Genomic DNA, 22,242 nt, shown 5'->3' on the forward strand with positions numbered 1-22,242 from the left:
ATGATGGCAAGGAATGGTATCAAGATGGTATGGCTTGCATCTAGGATTCTAGTTGCTGTTGATAAGATGCATATACTGAGACCCAGACGAGAGTGAATTCTTGTATGATCATGCGTTATAGAAATCTGACAACAACCATTTGGTGGTCTGTTGGTGCAGTGGTTGATGGTACGAGGAAGATAAGAAGGCTTGGCGTACATTTATACGTAGAGCCCTTGATAAGATGCATAAATCTTAAACTCTGGAAAACCCAGAGTCAAAGAATTTAACGCTTTGTCAATTGTTAAGTACATGTATACCAATGTCTCAAAGTGCAAATTGCACTTACAATAAAGAACTTTAACTTGAATTGGCACGGACATGATTTAATTAGGATTGCTGACCTTAATAATGACCTTTACATACATTCTGAATAAAAAAATAAGGGATTCAGATCGGTTTCTCTCAGAATTACATATGATGAGATGTATTATGACAATTTTCAAAATGATTATTAGAAACCGGGTTTCAAATGTGCAACTTTAGATTTGTAGGTCACCTGAGTTGCGTTGCATATTGCGATCTGTCAGACGAATCCATTGTTAACGTGTCTGTGTCTGTTGCAAACATTTCCCCAAAGCATGTACACTAGAACACACTGAATAAAGCAGTCAAACAGAATGGTAGATTTTACCAAGGACACTATGACCAAAGTATATATGAATTATGACCTTGACCTTGGCATCAAGGTTATTCCAAATTTGATAGAATGATCAAACTGGTTACCAAGATCAGGGGTCAAAGACAAGGTTATCATAAAAATTGTTAGTCTTGATTTTTTCACCCAATAGGCTTTTGGTTGAATATATTATATATTCAGATCATTAGGGACAAATGGTAAGAGGAAGAACCAAATTATTATCAAGGTCACCACAGTTAAACATTCAGGTCCTGAAACCATAGATAGAATCCAAACATTTTCCCGAGTATTACTACAAACAGGCTGCTTATGACAGAAGCTTAACCTCCCTTTTGCTAAAATTACAGTAATAATGCATGTTTTCTTATATGTGTTATGTTGATAGACATGCATCTTTTTTAATTTCATCTTGATTTACATGATCTTAGAGTTGTAAAACATAATATTTACATTTTCCAGTGTCTTTCCCTGTGATAACACTACATATCAATTTTATACTATAAAACCCATAACTTCAAATGACATAATAATTGAGGCGCCGGCGGGGTTTGCTTATTTATATTAATATATTTAATCGTACGATGGTTTAAAATTATATAAATACAGGTTATAAGGAATTAATCTTTAAATATTATGAGGTGATAATTTCGGTCGGCCCTTCGGGCTTTATTTGATTTGACCACACCCCAACCAAAATTATCACCTCATAATACCCAAAGAATGATTCCTTATTCCTTAAATACATATTGAAACCTTACAAAACTGTACCTAGAACATAACAAACAAAACAATAATTAATTTATAAACCAATACGCACAAACACTTTAAATTTGCACCTTTTTATTTGCATCATGATAGCTGAGCATGGGCAGTTCACATATCATATAAATATCACATGGTTTAACAGGTGAGAAATTTAAAGGGACTAATGTATTCGTAAAGAACAAAATTAACAAATAAGTAACATAAATAAATAACATCAGCATCTTATACTGCATTTGGGCTTCCTTGTAAGTATGAAATTACACAATACATACTGTATACAGAGTTATTTTTGTCTCGTGTAAATTTCGCCATTAAATATACAGTTGTGAATAGTTTCGCCCCATCTTGAATTCGCTTAGACACAGTTGTTTTTAAAGAAAAAATATAAGACATTAGGAGTTGCCCAGTTGTAAATTTGTCTGCTGACGAGGGGGAAAGAGACAAAAACAAAATGGGGGCGAATATTTCACTGTATACAGTAGCAGATATAGAAGATTTGAAACCTGTTCTACAGTAAAAAAAACTCGCTTAAAGAACTTTTCAAACAGAGGTAGGATAAAACGTCCTATATGTGAACATAGATTGGAAAATTTGGAGTGTGTAAGAAAAAAACAAATGTTTTTTTCCCCAAATAAACTGGAAATTAACAGTTCCTCACACTCCAACAAACAAGCCTACAGAAAGCTCATAAACTGCACAATATCATAGTCATCTAAATGTTTGGCACATGGGTATAATATAAGGATTCATTGTACTATTTGTCACAAATGTCTTAACTAACTAGTGATCTACTTTATTTAAAAGAATTAGAAAAATATTCAACATAATTAAACTCACATGAATTAAACTCATCAACAAAACAACATTCAATCATCTATAAACAGACTTTTGTTCAAAAACAAGCAAAATATTTCGTAGATATTTGTTCCTATTACTGCACCTAATAATATTCATCTCTGTAAATTTGGGAATGTTTGATTTTCTTTGGGTAATGCCATTTAACATAAAAAAAAAAATTATACAAACCACTTAGGAAGCAGCTAAGCACAACATTGCATTTGAACATTTGAGAAAATATTTATATTTTATACTTTGGAAAATTCATTATTATTCAATTCTATTCAAAATCAGTTGAAAAATGTACACATATAATCAACGTCTTTTTTGTTTGTTTGCTGAATATTTTCTGACAACAAACTGTGATATAATAATCTAAGTACAGGGAATCAAATTCTATATCACTCAAATACTTAACGCAACCCACTGAGGGTGGGTGAAGTGGAGGAGAGAGTATGAGGGGGTGAGGCGGAATTTGAATAGAGTGAACAAGAGTCTGGGATTCTTGTTGTTGCTATGACATTCCATTAGACAGCAGTTGATTGGTGTCATTAACAGAAGAAGTCTCAGCTTCTTTCATTATTTCCTGAAGAGAAAAGAAAACATATTCTTGTAAATATATCTTTCATTATTGCATGATAAAATATTCTCAACTACACATTTTTTAAGTGTGCAACATTACTTTTTCTTACCTTACTCTGTACATTCATTTGCTTGGGTGAAAAAATTTATCAAATTATCGATTTTACAAGGACTTGTTTTACAAATATCCAAAAAGTATTGCAATTTGAGGAAATGCAAAATGAGAGATCAAAGATAAGTTTATTGATGCCAAATGCCTTCAAATAATCTTGTGTGAATGATGGCTCTACTTCCTGTTAAATTCTCTCCACCACAACCTTCTGATATTGGAAACACTGATAGATGAGTGTATCAATTATAACTATAACCTTCATAAATCAATGATAAATGTTTATTTTAGAAATATTTAGAGCACATTAATTCAATAAAAAACATATTATCATTCTGTATGAATATAAAAATAGAAAAAAATGTTTATCGCTTTTTCATGGTAAAACATAGGTAATCATAGATTACTAAGCTCACCGAGACGGAGCATCACCCTTATGAGACATCACCTTTATAAGACCACCTTTATCATTTTATATGAAAATCATACTTTATGATCTTGGATATTCATGGATTCTGTTTTGACAAAATATTGTATATCATCTGATAAATTTTTTTATGATAATCATATGTTCATATGTTAATCAATACAATGATATAAAATGAAATATTGCATCATGTCATATTTATAATATATATCATATAATACAATAAAATACCGTAATAAACAATAATGAGATATGATATTGTAACGTATGATATGACATTGTATTGTGTTATACCTCATTGTATTTGATCACATAATACAATATCATTAAATATAATACAATATAGTATTATATTACAATATCATATTACATAATACAACATAACATTGAAACATGATATTATATTGTATAATATAGTATGATATTGTATTGAATGACACTGAAACATATTTGATACATTATATGATATTATATCATATAATACAATATAATTTGATTCCAACATTGTATCTTATCAAATGATACAATATTATGTGATAAAGTAAAATATTATAAAATACATTATTATATTATACATATTGTATCATATGACACAATAATATATATTACAATATCATATAATACAATTTCATGTGATATGATAATATATCATATAAACCAATATCATATCATACAATATCGTATGATACAATATTATATAATATTACAATATCATATTATACAATTTCATGTGATATAATTCTATATTACTGAAACCAATATCATATTATACAATATTGTATGATACAATATTATAGAATAAACAATATTGTATCATAGGATACAATATAATATTTTGCAATATCTTATGTAATTGTATCATGTGATAAAATAATAAATTAAAAATACAATATAATATTATACAATATTGTATCATAATATACAATACTATACATAACAACATCATGATACAATATCATATAAAATATCAAAAAAATTGATACAATATCATATCTTATCGTATAACTTTTTATAATATAACATAAGATATCATATTGTATCATATCAAACAATATTGTTGAATATCATACAATACTATATCATAGGAATCATGTTATATCATTTATCAACAAACACATCTATCTATCGAGCTGGTTTGAGTGAGGAAGGAGATTTCTTTAGCATCCTTGATAATGGAGATCAGGCTCTGCATCTGAAGCAACTTCTGCATTTAATTTATAATAAAGTTAAATCAACTATGCAAGCTATCATCTATAAAACATGTGACCTGTTCCAAAAAACTAAACCTCATCCAGCATCCGAAACCTATGGCTCAGATTCAGCATTCAAGCCCATCAGGTGCATTGGTATCATAAGACGCATCATCCATGCAAGTTTGGTGAAGTTTGGACCAGTAATAACTAAGATATCATCATCAGAGGGCACTAGCAATTAAAACCTTAACTTCCTCCAGCATCCGCAACCTATGGCTCAGATTCAGCATCCATGCCTGTCAGGTGCATCTGTATCATAAGACACACCATCCATTAAAGTTTGGTGAAGTTGGGACCTGTAATAACTAAGATTTATTTTTTAGCATCCTTGATAATGGAGATCAAGCTCTGCATCTGAAGCTACCTCTGCGATTCATTCATATTACAGTTAAATCAACTATGCAAGTTTGAAATAGTACTATCATCTATTAAACATGTGACCTGTTCCTAAAAACTTAACTTTATCCAGCATCCGAAACCAGACTCAGCATTCAAGCCTGTCAGGTGCATCAGTATCATAAGACACACCATCCATGGAAGTCTGGTAAAAGTAAGGACAAGTAATAACTAAGATATCATCATCAGAGGGCACCTGTTTCAAAAACTTTATTTAACCAGCTCTTAAAACCTTAACCTCCTCCAGCATCCGAAACCTATTGCTCAGATTCAGCATTCAAGCTTGTCAGGTGCATCAGTATCATAAGACGCACCATCCATACAAGTTTAGTGAAGTTAGGACCAGTAGTAACTAAGATATAATCATCAGAGGGCACCTGCAACAAAAACTTTAACCAGCTCTAAAAACCTTAACCTCTTCCAGCATCCGAAACCTATTGCTCAGATTCAGCATTCAAGCTTGTCAGGTGCATCAGTATCATAAGACGCATCATCCATACAAGTTTGGTGAAGTTAGGACCAGTAGTAACTTAGATATTGCTATCAATGGGCACCCGCAACAAAAACTTTAACCTGCTCCAAAAACCTTAACCTCCTCCAGCATCCGAAACCTATAGCTCAGATTCAGCACTCAAGCCTGTCTGGTGCATCAGTATCATAAGGCACACCATCCATGCAAGTTTGGTGAAGTACGGACCAGCAGTAACTAAGATATTGCTATCAAAGGGCACCTGCAACAAAAACTTTAACCTGGTCCAACAACCTTAACCTCCTCCAGCATCTGAAATTTAGGACCCAGATTCAACATCCAAGTCTTTCAAGTCCATAAGTAGGTCCAGATGCATCATCCATGCAAGTTTGGTGAAGATAGGACAAATAATAGCTTAGATACAGGACCTGCAACAAAAACTTTAACCAGGTCCGGACGCCGACGCCGACGCCACCGCCGACGCCGAGGGTATAGCATAAGCTCTCCTTGACTTCGTCTCGGTGAGCTAAAAATAAAATGAAATCACTTTGCTTCTTTCCTAAAAAAAACTAAACATAAATATAGGTTGCACAGAGAATTATTTGTTAAACAATGCCTTTCTCTGAAATTCGGTATATTTTTGACTTTTTAAGAAAAAAAGAACGACCAATTACTGGCAAGTTGGAAACAGCTGTAAAATGTAAGCATAATTTGGAACAATATTCTAATATTTCAATGATAATTGATTTCCTTTTATCTCAGTAAATGCACTAAGAACAAAATAAGTCTCAACAGACACACACTTTACATCACTCAGGTTACAATGACCCACTGCTGTTTCTTGCAATACAAAGTTTCAGCAGTAGATAAGTGCATCCATCTTTCCAGATGCACATCTTGAGTAAGCAATCTAAAATCGGAGATCCCATAGACAAAGAAGATATGAAAGGTCTTTTTATACTGGTATTTATTTATTATTATAACTTAATTTTAGATGACCTTGGGCTTCTCCAGCCCTGAAAATCCTGACGATAATCTTGCATGAAGACAGAAGTCTTGTCATTTATAGTACAATAAACACAGTTTTCTGTGTCCTTTACCCCAATTCTACTACATTAATGTTAACAGTTCCTTCACTGACACCTCATACAATGTACAGTGCTTTAAGGTGAAAACAGCTTTGCTTGCAGCTGCTTACATGTAGTTGTGTGGTACAAGAGTGACTGGCTAAGTCATAGTTTAGCAACAACATCCTTAATGCAGTATGGGTTTGATATTAAGCATTTTTACCCTACAATTATTAAAGTATCAATTTCAATTTTAACAACAATGTATGAATAAATGTACGTGTGACCATGATTAATTCATATCAAACAAAACATGAAGATCTTTAAAACAAAAACAGAATCCTTGATAGTAAAGACTATGCTAGATGCTATATCTTACACTTTTGTTAGTTAACTGACAACGGCTTAGTTTAGACTGCAAAACCAAGTATTCTGTGCATTGTTTGCTAAATATATATTATTTGTGAGGGTAATAAAACTGTAAAAGTTAAACCTTGAACCTGAAATACAAATAGGTTGCCAGAGAAAACAAACTCGTAATAAGTACAACAACACATAGACTGAACTGCAGTACACTCAACTTGCATCCTATATTATACTGTGTATATATTAACACAAGATGCCTGTGGGCCACACTACTCACCTGAACAATAATGCCTTAATTACTGTGATCAATTCAGCTAATAAGCTTTATATCATGACAATACCACATTACAGTAATGGGTTAGATTGTCTATTTAGTTAAATAGAATGCATCTTTTTATATTTGTTGTATCAAATAATTTCATAATTTTTCAGGAATAAACAAATTTTTTTAAAGATAAATTAAATACAATCTTATTAAAAATAACATAACATAAAAATTGAGTGTTTTATGTTCAAAGCAAGACAGGGTTCTAAATAAATGCTTGTCACCTTGCAATTTCCGCCCTGATTTGCTAATCATCATTCCATTAAAATCATTTAGACAAACTTAAAGGCAGTCATCCAAATATGCTTTGCACCAAGTTTGGTTAAATTTGGCCCAGTCTTTCCATAGAGTAAAAAGTTATCAGGCACCAACAACGATGACAACCTACTTGATCAGAAAAAGCTTACAAATACACCAGTACAGGTGAGCTATAGTTATAACAGAATAAACATCCATTAATTTTCCTCCCTTTACTAATTAACTACCAGTCCTTAATTTTGTCTTAGTCATTTAATGATTGTGTTTTCAAAGTTTTTGCACTTCTGTTTCTCCTTCTGACAAAACTCCTAAACAAAACATAGATAAATTATGTTTTTTGGTTCTGTCTATATGCTCCAAACTTACTGTTTTTCTTCGCTGCCATGCATAAATGATGTAAGCTATTGTCGCCACTAGGAGAACAGACCCCGCGGTTATGAGGACAATCTCCACCATGTGTACCACTTTGAGCGGGGTAAACAACATGTTCTGTAGCATCTGAGCATTCTTCTCATCAATCACCGCACTCTGTAATACAGGGTAACCTAACATCAAAACAGTCAAGGTTTGATCAATTAATAGTTACGTAACAGACATGAACAAACAGCTGATGCTGAACCAGGAAACAAAATTGGATGATTATGTGACCGTTTTTTGTACAATGTCAGAAGAATTTTATTATATTTCGTTTTAACATATCGATTATTTTGAAATTTACAAATTTTTATGAGTATACTGTAGAAGCAGAAATATTCGGTGGGGATTTAATTTCATTTTTTTCGTTGGCAGTCTAAGTCAACGAAAATCAATCCATGACGAATTTTTAACGCAAGTAGTATTGAGTACTAAGAGATTACGATATGACGAAATTGAATGCCAACAAAATCTTCTTTCGTTTAAAAATCAACAAAATTTGACCCAATATGTGCTTTTACAGTATCAATTGGTTGATTATGAAAATTCATGATGGTTGATTATAAGTACAAAACTGAATCAACAGTCCACTGTTCATTGGTTTGCACTGCATGTATATAATGCAATCTAGCTAGGTTATTGAAGGAAATCTCTTGTTTGTAAAAGTCTTACAGATATATTTCTGTATTCTCGTTTTCAAAATAAATGTTCAGAAAGATAAAAGGATAAAAATACGTAAAAACGTTAATCAATAAAAGCCAGGTGAAATGTAGAGCTTGGAATTAAGATCACAAACATAAATCTATTCTTATCAATTTTTGAGAGTTTCAGTGATTCATAAATGTACCCCCATCCCCTTACAACCATGTAAATTCAGATCTCTAAAAACAACTATAATCTTTTCTAATATCTGAGAACATTCCTTCTTCATCCCCAGCATTTCCCTCCATCTTAACTGCTCGGCTATCTGATACCGGCTGATACAGAGCATTGGAAACCTGAGTTAAGGCAGAATATTCAGCAGGAATGCTAGAAAAGATTCTTACTCCTACAGTGGATATTTTTAGTTTCCAATCATGTCTAATAAAAAAAATCCATAAAATCCAGTACTACCCACCTGTGTTGTACATGTAATATATAAAAAGATTTTCAAAAATAAAATATGAGGCTTCTTTCCACTTATCAATTAAATTTCATGTATTGATATGTTCATTGAAGATATATCTGTGGAAAAAATTCATAAAATTGTATGAATTGATAGCTGAATCAACTACATATCTTTAAAAAAAAAAACAAATTAGTTTTCATATCAAATAAAAACTGCAGAAGAGACCTAGAGTCTGCAAATCACTCTTCAGACTTTTTAAAATAACCTGCTATTTTTATACCCTCTTTAAAACACTACCACATCCGCAGTTATTCATAACATTAAAGGGGAGATTGAAAATGTTTCATTTTTATCCCCAGACAAAGAAATTCCACAAAACTGCATGATTTTACTTCAACTAATTTAAGTTTCATACAATCAAAAGCTTCCTAGCAATAATGCTGAAAAAATCAAGTAGAAAATCGCAGACTCAGATTTGGATACCGGCAAATTATGTTTTAAGTAAGGCATAGACAAAATAATATACAAAATGAGTCAGAAATAATTACCTCATTTAGCCATAACACTGGTAGAAAAACTGGTGTGATTTTGGTGGTCAGTCTGGAATTATAAAAATTGAAAGAGCAATGAGATATTTTTACCAATTGATGAGAGAGAGAGAGAGAGAGAGAAAGAGAGAGAGATTTTGCTCACTCACTGCCAATTTTATCGTTTTCTATTTATATAATTGATGTCAAATGAATGCTATTTCTAAACATGATAGTAAATTATCTTCTTAAAGAAAGACATTTATTTCTTCGATAAACAACATCTGCCAAAGTTTGAAATTTTTAATATCTGAATTTAAAGATTTTTTTTCCAGAAAAAAAACCAGGACACAAATACAAATGTTTGTCTGTTTGAAAAGTATTCAAATTCTTTTTTTATCTGTTTTGTGTGAATGAAATTTTGTGTGAAATCTTTGAAAACACAACAACTTCTGCCATTAAGTGTGGAACACTCAAACATTTAGAAGAAGAAGTTAATGTTTCAAAAGATTAAAATGGATCATGCTTTACTAAGTGGGCACTCTTTTCACACAGCTGTTAAACTTATTGCAAAAGAAAAAAACCCAACACCCTTCAGTTAAGGAAAATTAATTTTCTTTCAATATTTTATATGAAAGTGTTCATGAATGAGTTTCTCCTTTTTCAGATTGACCACATCCTGTAATGGGCATTTACAAGACACATTCATAATATCTGTTGTTTTTATATTTATTTGTATATGAAACTTATGCTTTGAATTTTGTGTTTCAAGTATGATTTTTTTAAGCTAAAGATTAATTTTCCTTTTTTTATTGATCATTTATTAAAGCTGCCAGTAAAGTAAAACCTCTGACTTAACAACTGCAATATCACCCACTATTTTTATTACAACAATGGGGAGTTGCATATAAGTATAATTTCATATGGAACAACACATGCAACTTAACCCATTTGAATATCTGTCAAAACAACGAGTTGTGTTTGACTGGAATCCTGTGAAGTCTATTTCTCACTCTTTCTTTTCTATATTAATCACAAACAAATATGAAACATATCACAAAATTAAAGTAATATCATATTATCTTTCTCTTTACAAATCGTTTTTATGGATAGATGTGCATACATACTCGAATCCTTTGATAGGTTGAATGTACAGGTTGATCTGAAGTCTCTTGGCTGCCCTAAGCACCCAGCCAATTGTCTGTCAAACATGAGAAGTGAGAGAGAATTAACACCCACAAGACTTGTGAAGATGATATATCTCAAACCTGTTATCTTGATAAACTACAAGTCCGAAAAAATTGCAGGCATAAATTTTTTTGACACATATTCTGTATGTAATTTTTCTTTTCATTTTTTGTGCAGATTTGAAAATATTTTGTTACATCAAAATACATCATCAAATCAGACAAAAAATCCAAATAGATCTCTAGATTGCTGATATGCAAATACTGCAACAACACAAGCACTGTGTACATGTATTGCAAAAAAACTATCAAATCGTGCATATGTGCTGCACAAATCACAAACATTTAAATATGAGCTACATGTATGAGAGGTAAAATCCATTGGCTCTGCATCTATGACTGGGATCGAACCCATGACCTTCTGCTTACAAGGCAAGCGCTGCCAATAGACTACCTCAGCAAAAGTTCAAATTGTCTGTTTTAAGCACAGTGCAATGCATCCTTTTAGAGCTACAGTACATTTATCATAGGGAATACTTGTTCTTACTGGCTCTGCATCTATAATTGTTTGGTGCTCCTCTTTATTGGGCCTCATCCCTATTACAGCTTTTTGGTACCTCTCGGCTCCAAGGTAAAAATGAGGCAGGGAAATGGCTACTGGGATGTGGAAGAAGTCAACTGTAAAGAGAGTAAACCCAAATCAACGTAAAGACGCTAATAAATGAGAAGTTCTGCCTATGGTACATGGTACTCATAAGAGAATCCAGTTTCTGTAAAAGTAATTACAATGTAAGTAATTCTAAATATAGCTGAGCTGTTTTTAAAATGTCTAAAATCCAAATTAGGTTTTTTTCCCCCTGTTATGCGTATCCTATGTACCGTTACTTAATAACCAAGTAAGTTTTTTTATACCCCAAACTTCCATGCCTTCAAGGTTTCAATACTACAATTTTTTTTTAATAAGTCTGCAGGTGACCTTGACTTTTGACCTTGAAAAAAGGTTTCTGGCCTTGCCATAGACATGCATAATCATTTTACCTCAAAGACTATAGGTATAAGTCTATCTAAAGTCTGCAGGTACACAAGGATACGTTGCTGTTCATACTATACTTTTTGAGTAATATGTTATATTGTTTTACATCAAAACTGTTGTTTAGGTAATGAAGCATTTCAATACCTATGTGTTCTTATACAAAATATGAAAATCTCATCCACTCACTTATCTGACAGTTGCTCATATTGAAGAGTCCTTTGTCCAGACAGTTGGGGGTACAGAAGCCAATGTTGTCAGGGTTGACTGTAGCATTGGCTACATAGGAATCAGGGGAAGTGTACCTCCACAGTGTGAAGCCATGCGAATCTGTGACCTCCTCAGCAAACACCCCTTTTATGGATCTGTAGAAAGTAAAAGAAATATAAAATGTGTGATTCTCTTAGTACATGCATTGTGTAAAAATATATAACTTTCTAATGCTTATTTGTATTGATAATGAAATGAATAAACATGTACATGTAATTCTATACACAGATGAAAAGTTAAAAAACCCAGTTGTTTAAAGGTGCAAGGAAAAGGTTTGATGAATCAGAAAGAAAATCATTCAAAAATGATGTATTTTCATATGAAATCACATTCAAAGATATGAACTCACCTGCAAACATCTGAAGCAAATGCATAGGACACACGGGACTTCTTGGCAAAAGGGGGATTTACAGTGGCATCTTCAAAGGAACAATAAGGCCAGCATTTTTTTATTTTTAGATTTACGAAATATTTTTCAAATTATTTGGGTAGGAGGAGGGAAAAAAAATAAAAATAAAATTGAAAAATTTGTCCGTCGAGAAAAAAAATAAAAATAAAACAATTTTTCAACAATATTTTTTTTATTTTTAAAATAAGAACACATGTCCAGGAGCTGCCATTTTTTGAATATATAAGTAATTTTGGTTGTTGATGATGTTCTTATCATAACATATTTTATCCATGGGCACTGAAAATTTGTGTTAATATATTGTATATGCATGTATAAAAACGAAGGTTTTTTTTTATATATACAAGTACATATGGTACATATACATTAAAACCAAAAAAATTAAGGGAGTTTTCACTTCTTCCTTGCAGAAAAATAGGAAGAAGTTTGAGAAATCATTTATTTGATTAAGTTAACAATGCTATTCACAAATATTGTTACTGAAAATAAATTGGATTAGAAGCATGTCCATAAATGTCAGTAAAAAATCAAACAAGTTTTTTTATTTAAAAAAGACGAACTAATTTTTAAAATGTTATTTATTTATGTAATTATACCTTTAATAAAGGAAATGTTTCGTTATTTTGTTAGCTTAATGACAAATAAAATCATTCTCTTTCCTTCAGTCATAAGACTCCTGTGTTCAGTGTGTTTAGGGTAATTAGTCCAACCCTATGACCCACTTACAACCGTTATGTAGAGGATCTATTTCCAAACGGTTAAATTATGATTATTTTAGAATGTATTTTGCAAAAATGTTTTTTAAGTAAGTATCTTATCATTTTCTTGCCAAGGAGATTTTTTATTTTTAATTTACGGAATTGTGATAGAAAAAGACTTCAACTTCTCTATCTTGAGGAAATTCTGGCTAAGTTGCCGATCACAAAACTTAAAAGGGTCGTAAATTGTAGGGTTGGACGAAAGCAAACAGGAGTAGGCCCAATGGTGTTTTTTTTTGTGTGACTTCTAGTGCCTGTGACATGATCGGAAAGAACTTGGTCTTTTTAATCAATGCATGAACAACAATAATTCAGACTACACATAGGCTACGTGATTGCATCAACATTATTTTTATTTTTACCAGAAAGGAAATTTCGGGTCGGAGGAAAAAATAAAATTAATAGCTAGTTTAGGTCCTTTTATTTTTATTTGAACTTTTAAAAAAATGGGGTCGGCGGGTTTGTAAATCGAAATTTCAAAAAATGCTGGCCTAAATGTATCAGAAACATGCAAACAAGACTCGGATCCATGTGGCAAAATTGAACAGGAAAAGCTTATTCGCAAGGTACTGAGCAGAAAAGCAAAGGGTTCTAAAGATGCTGAATAGAGAATCCTTTTCAATATTTACAGTAGTTTTGCCTTTGATCTTTGACCCCATGGCTTAAATATCACTAGAAATCATCTACTTCTCCAAGAATATATGTACCGTAAATGTGTACTGAGCTTGAAGTTTGTCTAGCCAATGGTTTTTAAAAAATAGAGCAGGCAATAGTTTCCTTCATCAAGACAGTTTGACCCTTGACCTTTGAATTTAATGTCAATAGGGGTCATCTACTCCTGAAAGGGAGGGGGGGGGGCTTTACAAGATTTGAAGTCTTCCTAAGATATTGCATGGATAATATCATTCCATTTGCATATTTTTTTTTTTAGACCTTTAACCTTAAAGTTTGATTTCTCTCTTTTTTTTTAATGATTGACCAACCAAGAGGCACAAGTTAAAAATTCAGTTGAGCATATAATTAAATGTAAATATTATGAATAGAGAGTGAGTAAAGAAAACCAATCAGTTGAGAGAACACAAGAAGTACAAATGTACCGCGGTATGTCAATTTTCTAAAATGACAGCTTTACTCACCTGTTCCATTTATCATGTTGGCCCATTTTGTTGTCCAAAAATTTAGATATCTAACAAAAATAAAGAGTATATAACAAGGAGACTGATTCTGTAAATGCAGACTATACTGTATGTTTCATTGTACATGTACATGTATCAGTATAGAAGGGATTGAAATAAAGCAATGGAACATAAACCAATAAGCTTCCACTTTAGCACCCTACCTGGATCCATTATATTGATCAATGTGCCCAAGTTTTGTGATGTCTGTCTCACCAGTGAAAATTGTATACACTCCATCATTGGTGGCATTTTTCTGAAAAAATGCAAAATTTTGAGAAAGTTCTATCTGTACATGAATTTCCTTTCATTAATAAACTGTGTCATATTACTGTTCAGAAACCCTAAGACATTGTATCAGTCCATTGAATCCATCTCTTTTTCTGTATCATGGTTAATTATAATCATGGTATGGTATATAAATTGTGTTACGTGTCATATGCATGAGTACTACTCATACTAACATTGATGAAATAGCCAGCAATATCTGTGTAAAACCACTCAGGATCATATGCTTTGGCAAAATGAAGGGCTGGGTCCTGGTAGCCCCACAGAATCTCCTTGACTGTCCGGTTCATAAACACATACTCCTGTTTGAAGGTTGTCAGTAAGTTGATCAGCCAGTTGATGTCCTTGTTCTCATATCTCAAGGCACTGACAAGACTCTGTAAAATAAAGTTTGGAAAATTCTCCAAGACCAAGGGAAGCAATTCTCAAAAGAATAAGTTCAATATATTACATGTATATTCATTTAATATCATATGGTAAATACAGCCTACCCCGGATATATTGAAATTCAGGGGACCATGCAAATTATTTCAATATATCCGTATTTCAATATAAGCGAAATTGACTGACATTAAGCCGCCATTTTTGAAAGTTCAATCCCGATGTAAGCATAGAAAACCAAACCCGAACAAATTATTTGGTACCATATATACTCGCCTATAAGTCGGATTTTTGGGAACAGAAATTTGAGCGAAAAATGGGGGTCCGACTTATAGGTGAGACATAGTAAAAAAAAAATTCACAAAAAAGAAGTAAGTTATATTTCTTTTTAAATAATAAACAGATGAATGCATTGAACCTGTGTTCATAAAAGGATAATTCCAGCAGTAAGTTTTTCACACCTAAGGTGATAATAGATATAGGGGTCATGTCACCTAAAACAACACAAGCCAACACCCCAGTTTAAGGGGCTAATTACCAACCTAATCTTACCAACCTAATCAGTCAGTAAGGAAATAAATCACTATCATCAAATTTCAAAAGGACTCTATTTAAATACCTGGTAGTTTTGAAGCTATTACCAACTTGTAATTAGTGTTATAAATAATAATGGCATTTAAAATCAAAAGTTATCAAAAACATCATAGACCCATGATAGAAATAGTCTAGAAGCAATTATGGGGTGAAACAAGGACAATTTTTTTTTAACTCAAAACATGTATGATAAAATGTGGTATTTTATTGAGAGTATCTGTACATCAATTGTCCTGAAAAAGTGACCCGACTTATAAGGGAGTCAACAGCAAAATCTTCAAATTAAAGCTCAAAATAGACAACCAACTTATAGGCGAACCGTACTTATAGGCGAGTATATACGGTAATCATTTATCTATTACAGTGAACAGATTACATGGAATATTAGTCTTTGAAAGTTTGATAAAAATTATATCTGTAAGTTTTGTGAGTTTCATTTTGCTACTATCTTAAACCTCATCATAATCTCTGATCACATTCCTTTACGTTTAGAGAAAAAAACGCTGCTTGTGTATCATCTTAGTGTACTCGCGATAATCTCAAAATCCTTAGCTATTTCGAATTTAGCCTTTGTCCTTCTATCAACAGCCATAACTAGTTCGTATTTAGTGTCCGAAGATAAGGTTTTTCGTTTCCGTGGGGTTTCCATATTACTTCTAGCCTCAATACATCCGTATACGTAAAAACAAAAAATTCATCAGTGAATAAATTTTACTTTTTAAAAGAAGTATTAAAGTACACATGATTAGAACTTATTAATTGACACCTTTGTATATCAACCGGTCAGTTTGGCATAATTACTTTCACCAACCGTGAGGACAGCCGCCTGGGATTACTTCAATATAACCGTTATGAAAACAACTAATTATCACCTATGGGGACCGATCAGTGGCTTCAATATAAGCGATATTTCAAAATAGCTGATTTCATCCTATCCGTTGATTCAATGCAAAGAAAATGAGAGGCAAAAACTGGGGATTTATTTCTATTTCAAAATAAGCGGAATTTCAAAATAAGGAATTTCAATATAAGTGGAGAAAGCTGTACATCTATGTATATGGCCAAATCTAAATGTTTATATGGTAGATTATAGAAAACGGCTCACTTATGTTCTGAGTAAATGTCATATTACTGGTAAATAGAAATAAAATGCTGGGTAGGAGGGTGTAGTTTAAAGAACGAGAGAGAGAGAGAGAGAGAGAGAGAGAGAGGTTAATAACAAAAAGTTAATAATTATAACAACTAGATCGTTCTCGTTGCGAGCAACGAGTGGGTCTTCCGTCCGATTTTTGAATAAATGAGATAAAATCCTTCACTTTTAAGACTAAATTGTTAATCAACGCAAAAAAAAATTAGGAAAAAAATTTTCGGCACCTGAAGCTTCAACCCGGGTCGCCTGGACACATGTCCACGACTCTAACGACCGAGCTACTCAGACTCTCGCTTCAGGACTTTGATGCTTAATATCTCAGGAACACATCAATTGATTTCGAAACAAATTACATATTCTGGTTCAGTAAAAGAGTCTCTATCAATCCATTAGAAAAATATATTAAAAGCAAAAAGTTGAAAAAATCGATTTGTTATATTTCCTTCCGGTGACGACCGGAAGTGACGGCGGACGTTTTTATGACCATGTTGCAACAGGTAAAAGTGATGTCTATCTTCACTGAAAATTTCAGCCCTATATCTTTATTCGTTTTTTAGATCTCTAGCCGACAAAATTGACTTTTAAAAATCGTAAACGGACGATAACTTCCGACCGGAAGTGATTATCAAGAAATTGAAACGGCGGTACAAATTTCAGATGCCGACACATCATCCCTTAAAATCTAAAGAAAATCGAATGAGCCATCTTCGAGAAATCGCCTGCACAAAATTTGTAAGACAAAAAAAGAATAAAAAGAATAATAAGAAAAGTGAAAAAGAAACAATAGAATAATAATAGGGTCTTCCGCTGAAGACGGAAGACCCTAATGAGCATAAAAATGTTGTAACTGAATAGAACCCCACATTTCACAAGTGAATCTAATATTCATCTGGACACAACATCCTGACTTGATGTTGGCAAGTCTTTTCAATCGGTGATTTCCAGTTTCTAGGATGTACAAAGAACTTACAGGTGAAAGATGAAGGTTTAGTTTTTACCTACCCAGTAGACAGGGTTCGGTGTGGTAAACCGGTCACTCTCTGAGCCCACTGACAGTTTCTCCACAAAATGGAAGGTTCTGTTCTGTTTGTACGTCACAGTACCATTACTGTTGTGGATGATGTCATACTTTATTCTTTTTTCTCTGAAATCAGTTTAAAAAATAGTCACCGATCGTGAAAAAAAATTGCTAGTAAAAAAAGTAAGATTTTTTGTCACAATAGAGTGTTTGGAACACATGCAATTGCTCATATATAGCTTACATGTAAGTGTATGGGCCTTTTTCTACAACATACGGCTTTGCTCCATTAAGGACTTCTTCTGGATTTAGACAGTCGAACATATAGAACTGCATGTAGATAGGGATGGGAAGGTCTCTCCAAGTGTTGTACATCAAATTCCCCTCCTTCAGAATTACAGTCTGCATATAGATAAACACAATGTGTTCATTTTACAACATTTAAATGTAATTGTATCCTACATGACTAAGTTAATTCAGGCATAATAGCAAAGTCCTGAGGGACCTTTGGATTTTCTTCCCTGTATCTGAATAATGTCATTAATGACTGTGAAATATATACATAGGTGAAAATATTCATACTTCACGCCTCCAGGCAAAGGTGTTTAATTTTTAAACATACTGTATTGATATTGGAGAAACTCAGAAATTGTACATGTTATTATGCAAGCAATAAATTTTTTTGTATGAGGGAAAATAGCGTACCTCTTCTATTTTTCATCCCAAAATTTGCTGATTTTTTATACATTACGTTATACATTTAGATTAGCTACATGTACATGGATTTCTATAGCTACTCTTTGATTAGTTACATGTACTTCAGTCTGTAGCTACATTTTGTTTTGTTGGCTAACATTGCATTTATAACTCTTTAAAATTCATTTTAATTGAAATTGATGTCAGAATAAACAATACTTGCTTATTTCCTTTTCACTTTTAAATTAAAGCCATGAGAAAATGGGTTGTACTTCCCTTCTGTTTAAAGTTTAAAAGTTAATAAAAGTTAAAATTATAGACATACAATGCCAAAATACTCCTTCGTATCTTTGATAGCATACTATAAAATAGATGATGATAAAACTAACAATGGTATACCTTTTCCACTTCCCTCTTGATGATGTAGTCCACGATGGGGATGAGTGCCACACCCACTGCCAGCATCAGCAGACCCAGGCCCAACCCACAGTACTGCTTCCTCACAGTGCACCACTCCATCTCTGCTGACCTACAGCATACACAGCATAAACAGTATAAAAGATTGACACAAAGCATAAAAGATTGACACACAGCACAAAAGATTAATATATAGCATAAAGGATTGACACACAACCTAAAAGACTGTCACAGCATAAAAGATTGACACACAGCATAAAAGATTGACACACAGCATAAAAAATTGACACACAGCACAAAAGATTAAATATACAGCATAAAAGATTGACACACAACCTAAAAGACTGTCACAGCATAAAAGTCTGGCACAAAGCTGGAAAGACTGAAAATCACTGCAGTTTTAATCCAACATTTATTAATAATATTAGCAGTGCTTTGCATACACAGTTTCAGGTCCAACACATCATTGAACTTTGTCTTGATGTACATGTGTACTTCAAGCTCTTAATTCAAGTTATTTCTTAAACACGTGTTTCATACAGAAAGTCAGCTGATTTAACTTAAATAAGGAAATAGCAATACAAAAGATACAAATCTTTTTAATTACATTTCTTGATTTGATTCTTTGTGCTAAGACCTTGAGTAAGGAAGTGCAATATTTAGATAAGCTGTGGATCAAGTTTTAAAACTTCTTACTTCATTGTCAGAAGTATTAAAAGTGTTTAAAAAAATTTCATCATTAAATTTAAACTCCTTCCTGTTGGTTTTGATTTCTTTCTAGTAAAATAACATCCTTGTAATGCTTATAGTAGTACATGTATTGTTACCCCTCATTTTTCATATTTAAGGTCAGAACTTAAATAAAAAGATTTTCATAAATTCACACTATTTGAGTTTGAAACATTAATGCATAAATAAAGCATTGCAATTTACTGAAGACATTAAATTATGACTGTCTCTAGTCTTTGTTTATCTATCAATTGTCTGTGTTTATCTGTTTATAACCAGTGCTATATAGACATCACTTTCACCTTATATGTAAACATACCGTCCTATAACTTTTCTTACCTTTACATCAGTTCAATATACCGGTATACACAGCTAGAATTCATTGTTCTCTATACTTTTAAATCACTGTTTTCACACATACATATAATTCCAAAAAGAGATATCACACATCCTAAATGTTATATACATGTAAAACTGCATCAGGTCCTTATTAAGACAAATTTACGACGTTTCATCAATGTCTTAGAAATACAGGTGATGTTGTCAACAATCTGAGTGCTACTATACTTAGGACCAATTGTGACGGGACAGTATCTCTACATGTAGGTCAATGTACAGTATGTATCATACATGTAGGTTATCAACGTAGTTTACATTGATAAATATATACACATCATTGTTTACATCTGAATGTAGGCCATCAAATGATGGTACATGTACCTGTAATAAAACATTCAGTACTTATGTACTAGCTATTATTTGATATACGTGTGTAGCTTTAATGAAGTAAATATGGGGAAGAAGGATGGTGATCGGGGTTGTATTTAATTTCATAAATCAAGTCAAATTTAGATTTAATCATTTTCTCTTCGCACATTTCCCTAAGTGATTTTACATCCTAATATCAACTAAGCAGCATACATGTAAAGGCAGTCATTTTTGTGTAAATAATGCACTGCAGAATATACTTCATAAACTAATATGCCTTTTTAAAATATATTTTCAGTAACACATTTTAGGAATAATCTATGGACCATGTGTAGAGGGTCCTCCACACCCCCTGGTAAAGTTTGTAATGCAAGTCTGATTTTTATATTCCTTCAAGATATATATGAAATTCAAGCATGCATTTGACTTGAAAATGATGGAAAAAAATGTTCAATTTTGGGTACAAATCAACTTTTTTGAAATTTATTGCTTTTCATAAAAACAAAAGTCCCTGCTATATTCGATCTTGGGAAATACTGGGTTTAATTAGTAGACCAAATTTAAGTTATACCCACTGCGCTACAGATATAGACACCCAATTTTGATGACATAAACAGTACTGCAATGAGTTGAAATTGCTATGTTGTGACAGTAGAAGCATTGGGTGTCAAGGATCCATATTAATTATTAAATTTGTATCATTTCAATAAATAGTATTCATAAAATGTTGATATCACATCACTTTAATAAATTATTTACTATTTTCTAATCATGACAAAAATGTCCTTACTAATATTTCCCTTTATAGAAATATATAAATTAATCAAGAAATCCTGATCTGCATAAACACAAACTAAAATTGAGTTCTTCCTGTTGTATGTACAGTAAAACACGGTTATAGCGAACACGCTTATAATGAAATGACGCTTACCGCAAAGAGATTTTCATTCCCCATGACTATATAATATGTACTAAACATGACGGATATGACGAATTTCACTTAGAACGAAGTAAAATCACCCGTCCCTTGCACTTCGTTATAAGCGTGTTTTACTGTGCCATTTTTTTTTAAAGAATTCTGAATCCATAAACATAACTGTTTCTTTCTTCTTCTTTTTTTTTTTTTACTTAGTGAAGATGAAAGATCGAGTCAAGGAAATTATTAATGAAGATTGCAAGATTTTAATTCTTGAATGAACTCTAAAAGAAGGCATATACTTAGAGCACAGGAGTCTGAAGTTTTATCTGCAATGTTTGAGCTAAAATAATAATAATACACCTTGTTTTATACACAGTACATGTATATTGATACACAATGTTAAAGGGGTGTACTATTATTTATAGTCTGTCCCAGGTCATTGCTTCCAGTTCATACTTGTAAAAAATAGAAAAGGAATATATATTTATGTGTCTTCCCATACATTTAACGGCTAACTGGCAGAAATTCTGAGGTCTAAGCTAGCTGTGATCAGTGGTGATAAGTGCAATTACATGTATAGTCTACAAATATTTGTTGTCACAAACTTGCAAATATTTGTAAGAATTTTGAGAATATCATCAGATAAATTCTTTGAAATGTTAGTTAATCAAACGTCAAATTTTAAAAACAAAATATCAACAAGAAAACATGCTGAAAAGTACTCACGGTGGCAAGCAGACTACCAATGCTTCACATTTTGAAAGCAAAACTGAAAGTAAACGGTGGTAAGTTGTTTTCACATACTTTCTCTTTGAACAATAAGGGTAAACCAATAATTAGATAGATATACCGCCTTACTGGTTATTGACATACCTATTTTGTTGAATTTTTTATATCAATTTTATCAATACTCTTTTAACGACAACAAGAA

The 22,242-nt window shown here is 32.3% G+C and overlaps 1 protein-coding gene across 4 annotated transcripts; it reads right to left on the reverse strand.

The window, feature by feature from the left end:
• Window positions 1–2,460: 2,460 nt before the first annotated feature.
• Window positions 2,461–22,097, reverse strand: LOC128188851 (platelet glycoprotein 4-like). 4 transcript variants are annotated; one of them, XM_052860142.1, is made up of 14 exons: window positions 22,038–22,097; window positions 18,938–19,067; window positions 18,087–18,244; window positions 17,827–17,968; window positions 14,876–15,076; window positions 14,576–14,667; window positions 14,373–14,422; window positions 12,419–12,488; window positions 11,989–12,164; window positions 11,317–11,447; window positions 10,710–10,783; window positions 9,604–9,655; window positions 7,900–8,061; window positions 2,461–2,867 (listed from the first exon to the last, which is right to left on the reverse strand). In XM_052860142.1, the coding sequence occupies exons 2-14, from the start codon at window positions 19,055–19,057 to the stop codon at window positions 2,796–2,798; spliced, it is 1,500 nt and encodes a 499-aa protein (XP_052716102.1). In that variant the 5' UTR covers window positions 19,058–19,067; window positions 22,038–22,097; the 3' UTR covers window positions 2,461–2,795. The 4 variants fall into 4 exon arrangements, with proteins under 4 accessions (XP_052716102.1, XP_052716100.1, XP_052716101.1 ...); XM_052860140.1 differs by lacking the exon at window positions 22,038–22,097 and adding an exon at window positions 20,024–20,420; XM_052860141.1 differs by lacking the exon at window positions 22,038–22,097 and adding an exon at window positions 19,292–19,427.
• Between the last annotated feature and the right edge of the window lie 145 nt (window positions 22,098–22,242).

This window comes from Crassostrea angulata, chromosome 6 (genome assembly GCF_025612915.1).
Source record: "Crassostrea angulata isolate pt1a10 chromosome 6, ASM2561291v2, whole genome shotgun sequence".
Lineage (NCBI taxonomy): Eukaryota > Metazoa > Mollusca > Bivalvia > Ostreida > Ostreidae > Magallana > Magallana angulata.